Here is a 5,296-nt window from a genome sequence, read left to right as displayed (position 1 = left end):
ATCTGGAAAAGACTCCCTTCCAAGAGACCTCTTGGGGGCAGGGGGGGGGGGTAAGGGTGGGATCCCTGCCAAATCCAATTAATGCAAAATGTTTGCCAAACCAAGCTGCCAGGCTAAATTGGCTATTTATTTTCTGGCTTCCTAATGATGTTTACAACTAGTCCTTTGTGCGGCAAAACTAATTAACCCCACCAGGACAGAATAGGGTCTCCCAGTTGTCCCAGCTTGCTGGGCCCAGCTCCCAGAGAGCATGATTTGTGGGGCTGGTGACTTTATTTCTATGAAAGTGGAAGCGGGGGGAGCAACCTTGGTACTTTTTCAGCAGAACCCTTGCCTGAAAAGTCCTGGGCCCAGGGCAGAACTTGGATCCTGCGGAGGAAATATTTTTTTTGTTTTCTTGCTGATGGGGCCGACTGCCCCTGAGCCGAGAAGGCAGCCCTGGAGGCTGCATGGAGAGGGAGCTGACTTGGATCCCAGAGTGGATCTGGCCCAATTAGAAACTGGAGCTCTTGCCTAGTGTGTCATGTCAGCGGTGGGGCTTGGATTTGATTAGGGCTCTTCACCTCGAATTCCTCGAGGACGCAAACCGGGCTCCCTTTCACATCGAGGAAGAGCATCCTGTGACCCTCTTCGGTTCTAGACCTGGTTCTACCATTTTCAATGACTGAGATTTAGGCAAGCCGCTTTCCTTTGTCACGGCTTCATTTTCTTCGTAAGACTGGGAAACTGAAAGTTAGTTTACATTTAACCATTTTTTTTTCTCATCTAACATGGGGGGAAGAGGGTAAAAGAATCGGTCACTTCCGCCACACCCAATAGGGCCACCTCTTACAATGGCCCCGCCTCTTCCGGGATTTTTCCGCCACTCTCTGGGGAAGAGAGAGAGGTCTTTCCATTGCTCCCGTTCGCGTCAGATGGAGCCCCGGCTTGCCCCTACTTTTGGTTGGCCGATCGTCTCCAGACGACTGTTTCTATTGGCAGTTTCGCTTTGATGGACAGGCACGAGGATCAATGATGAAGAACAGGAAGTTGGAATGGCAGAGCGGCCCCACTCCTGGGAGGGCCCCGGGCTAGGGGAGGTAATCTCAGGGAAACGGGGCGGAGCCGGAAGTTGGGGCGGGGAATGAGAACGAAACAGGAAGAGGAGCCGGGAAGAAGGAAGAAGGGGGAAGAGGAGGAGAGGGAGGAGGAAGAGGAGGAGGAAGAGGAGGAAGGAGGCTGTGGTGGCGGTGGAGGAGCAGGAGCCGGAGCCGGAGCCGGAGCCCGAGCCCGAGCCCGAGCCCGATGGAGAGGAGGAGGTTCCTGGGCGGCATGGCACTCCTGCTCCTCCAGGCGCTGCCCACCCCCCTGTCAGCCAGGGCCGAACCCCCTCAGGTAAGGGAAGGGAAGGGGGTGCGGAGGGAGCGGACGTGGGCCCGAGGGGTGCTCCGCGGCGGCCGGGGGAGGAGGCTCTGAGAGGCCTGGGGGCCCGGGGCCCGGGGCTGTGAGAAGCTGAGGTCGGGGTTGAGGATGGGGCGCCAGCCCGAGGCTGGGGGGCTCCCCGGCTCCTTCCAGCCCGGGCGGGGAGGGAAGTCACCAAGGCATGCCCGGTGCGGCTCCCCATGGAACAGAGATGAAGTGACTCGGCCAAGGTCACCACACCTGTAGCAAATCCCGTGCTGTCCTCGAGAGATCCCATCCAGGGATTTACTAGTGCCCGAACCAGTGGCAAGGACCATGAAGGCACTTTGGGGCTTTTATTATTATTATTTTGCAAGACAGTGAAATAAAGTGACTTACGCATAGTTAATTTTAAGTGTCTGGGGCAGCATTTGAACTCAGTTCCGTCCGACTCCACTCTGCCAACCAAGCTGCCCCGTATTGGTGCTTCGTTTTATTTTTATTATTTTAGGTGGTTTTTTTTTTTTTTTTTGCAAGGCAATGGGGTTAAGTGGCTTGCCCAAGGCCACACAGCTGGGTAATTATGTGTCTCAGGTACTCTTGACTCCAGCGCCGGTGCTCTATCCATTTCGCCACCTAGTCGCCCCTGTAATAACTCTTGAGTTGGAAGGAATCTCAGAAGTTATTTCATCTATCCCATACCTAGCCACCCCCTATATTGGTGTTTTATTAAGAGAGAAGAACCTGTTCTATGTAAAGTACAGAACAATGAGTGGCTGTGGCTGGCATTTGAGCTAGCATGGAGGTGAAGAATCCTTGCAGAGTACACAGGTTGGGCCTTTTAGTTGGCAAGAACCATGGGTGGCAACTTTGGGTCATGAAAAGTTTCTGCTACATCTCCATTTTGCATAGGACCCTCAGGGCAGGACTGCTGGTGCTGCAGGGGGTTTTGAGGGAGAGGAAAGTACTAAAGCTATTAGGGTGTCCCAGCTTTTTTTGCTGGGTGGCTTCTTTGCTTTCCCAGGAGAGAAGCTGTTGGTTCTGATTTCAGCCAAGGGTAGCATTGCGAAACTGATGGGAGGGGTGCCATTGGTGCCAGCTTGGGTGGAGAGCAACAGGGAGAATAATATTTTCTCTCCTTTATATTTGTTAACATGTATGTTATACTGCTTCCTTTACTTCCTATTATCTTCCCTTCATATTTTGGAAATATATGCATTAAAAAACATAATGGCAAACTTCAGTTTAACTCTTGTTCATGAAATGTCTTGGTCAAGATTATAGAATAGGAGATATCCAGAAAAAAAATAGCAATTCTTTTTGCCTATTTCTTTTTTCCTTTTTTTTTAGGTTTTTGCAAGGCAGTGGGGTTAAGTGGCTTGCCCAAGGCCACACAGCTAGGTAATTATTAAGTGTCTGAGACTATATTTGAACTCAGGTACTCCTGACTCCAGGGCCACCTAGCTGCCCCTTGCCTGTTTCTTGTTAGGTACATTCAAACATAACTTTACTTGAATTGGGCTCTTCCTTTTTCTCCCTCCTCATTTTCATTTTGTCTGTCTTTCCTTTAGTGCAGTTGACAGTGCTTTCCATGAAGTGGGTCCATAAAAATATTTGAACTACATTGTTAAGTGAGATCAGAGAAACCAACTTTTTTTTTTTTTTTTTTTAGGCTTTTGCAAGGTAAATGGAGTTAAGTGGCTTGCCCTAGGCCACATGGCTAGTTAATTAAGTGTCTGAGGTCAAATTTGAACTCAGGTACTCCTGATTCTACTGCGCCACCTAGCTGCCCTGGAAGCCAGCTTTTTAAGAGTTTGAACCCTTCACTTAAAAGTTGATTTTTGTCCATTTAACACTTAGATTGTCTTAATATTGCTTAGTTTTTTCCCATTATGAATCATTAATAGAACTGTCATATCCTAATTCATCTAGAAAAGTTAATTCATTTCAGGGGATGGAGGAATAAAAGAATTTTGGAATCCAGGAGAGAATCAAGGTGAAGGGCTTTAATGATTGGAGTCACCCTGCCTGTACTAATACAAAAGATCAAAGAGTTTTGCTTTATTTTGTGATTTGTTTAGTTCCTAATAACTTAATACATTAGTTAAAGTTTTCAGAGTTGCACTGAGGGCAACTGCCTTATAAATCTCTGAAGTATCAGGAATTCTATTACTACCCATTGGTTATCTCTCTAGGTAATATCTTGTTTTTATTTGGGAGTTGATAGAGGGAGCCAACAGAATAGGTTCTGTACTTTTTTAGCTGTAAATTTAAGGTGAGATAGAGCCCATAATAATGATTTTATGGATTAAGTAGCAAGAATACTAGTCTCATATCTATCTGTACCTTAGTTTTGGTGACGCTAGGCTGCTGTCTTATCATGTTCCTGTCAAATTTAGTACTTGCTTTGGGATAGGCTAGCCCTTGTACTTTGTTTCAAATGGATGGATTTTGGTTTCTGTCCAGCTATTATGAGGCTACAGTAAAGAAGAGATTGTGAAGAGGCTAATCTTTTTCTCATCTGTCTGTCTGTCTCTCTCTCTCTCTCTCTCTCTCTCTATATATATATATGTGTGTGTGTGTGTGTGTTTTTATGTATCACTGCAATCCTCCAGACCAGTTTTAGATATCTATATCCAAGACCCTTGTGTTTTTTGCTTGTAACATTTGGAATGAAAGGTGCTCATAATAATTAACTGAATACATCATTATCTAGTTGATTTTGAAGGCTGAGGGTGTTTTTAAAATTTGTTTTTTTAAAAAAATTCTGTAGGAATCAGTTAACTAGGGGAAAAAATGACTTGAAGATCATTTTGGCAGAGAAATTTCAGGTACTCTTTGTCCTCATTTTAACAAGTGACCTCCAGCTGACTGTCCAAGTTGAGAACTCACTGTACTGGTTGCATCATTGTTGAATGGTATGGGCATCTCATTGCCTCCTGCCTTATGTTCTCTTGTCAGTTAGAATCCTTGTTTGTAAATTCAGTATCAGTAACTTGAAGATTATTAGGAGACTTGTTTCCTCATTATCATCTCTGCATTAGAACAGTTATTTCTTTTTCTGTTCCACCTTCAACTCTTCCAAGAATTGCATATGGTTCAGATGAATGAATTTTTTTTAACACCAGAGTAAGCAGTTGACTTTTCTCCCTGGCATTTTGTCTTCTCTTGCTTAATTACTATTAGGATGTTCCTAAGTTTTCATTTTCTTGTCATTTAAAAGTGTGTACTTAGCTTTTCTGAGGTGAATTAATATTTTAGTTGCTTCAGAGGAGTGACCTAATAAGTATCAGAGACCTAATTTCTGGAGTAACTGTTCTAACTTTTCCCCCTATCAGATCAGACCTTTGATTTGGATGAGTGATGAAAGAACCTTCCTATGACTACTTCTTCTGCCTCACAGCACAGTCTGTGCTTATTTGTATTGCAGTTGCTAATCACCGATTTCATTTTTGTTCCTTGAGTATTGTGTTGTCAGTTGGGGATCTCTTCCCTTTTGATGTGGGCTTTCAAAGAACTGAGTTGTGAAGAATTCAGACTCTCATCTCTTTACTCTTATTTTATATCAACATTAGTAGTCATCTAAAATACATCATTTTGGGGTGGCTAGGTGGCACAGTGGATAAAGCACTGGCCCTGGAGCCAGGAGTACCTGGGTTCAAATCCGACCTCAGACAATAATTAAAAAAAATAAAATGCATCATTTTGTATTTTCATGATCCTTTCCATACTGGGTGCCTAAGAATAATAACCCAGTTGATTCATTTGCCTTTCCAGTGTTCTCGGATGGTAGACTGGTAGCATGTTCAATTTTTAGCTCAGAAAACCTGACATCTGAGACAGAAAGTGACTTGATTCAATTCTATTTTGTACTCTAGAGGTTTAATTTTTCTCTAGTATTAGTCAGAATCTCTCA

The 5,296-nt window shown here is 44.5% G+C and overlaps 1 protein-coding gene across 2 annotated transcripts in view; it reads left to right on the top strand.

The window, feature by feature from the left end:
* The window catches only part of WBP1L (WW domain binding protein 1 like), a 91,940-nt gene that overhangs the window by 4,726 nt on the left and 81,918 nt on the right, over window positions 1–5,296 (top strand). Inside the window, exon 1 of one of the 2 annotated variants that reach the window (XM_074233810.1) lies at window positions 1,146–1,374. The exons of the other annotated variant lie outside the window; for it this stretch is intronic. Within the exon in view, the coding sequence (XP_074089911.1) occupies window positions 1,285–1,374 (90 nt within the window). The 5' untranslated portion in view covers window positions 1,146–1,284. Of the gene's footprint in view, window positions 1–1,145; window positions 1,375–5,296 lie in introns of those variants that run through there. 2 annotated transcript variants of the gene reach the window in all.

This window comes from Macrotis lagotis, chromosome 4, assembly GCF_037893015.1.
Source record: "Macrotis lagotis isolate mMagLag1 chromosome 4, bilby.v1.9.chrom.fasta, whole genome shotgun sequence".
Lineage (NCBI taxonomy): Eukaryota > Metazoa > Chordata > Mammalia > Peramelemorphia > Peramelidae > Macrotis > Macrotis lagotis.
This window is presented reverse-complemented; position numbering and strand designations above follow the sequence as displayed.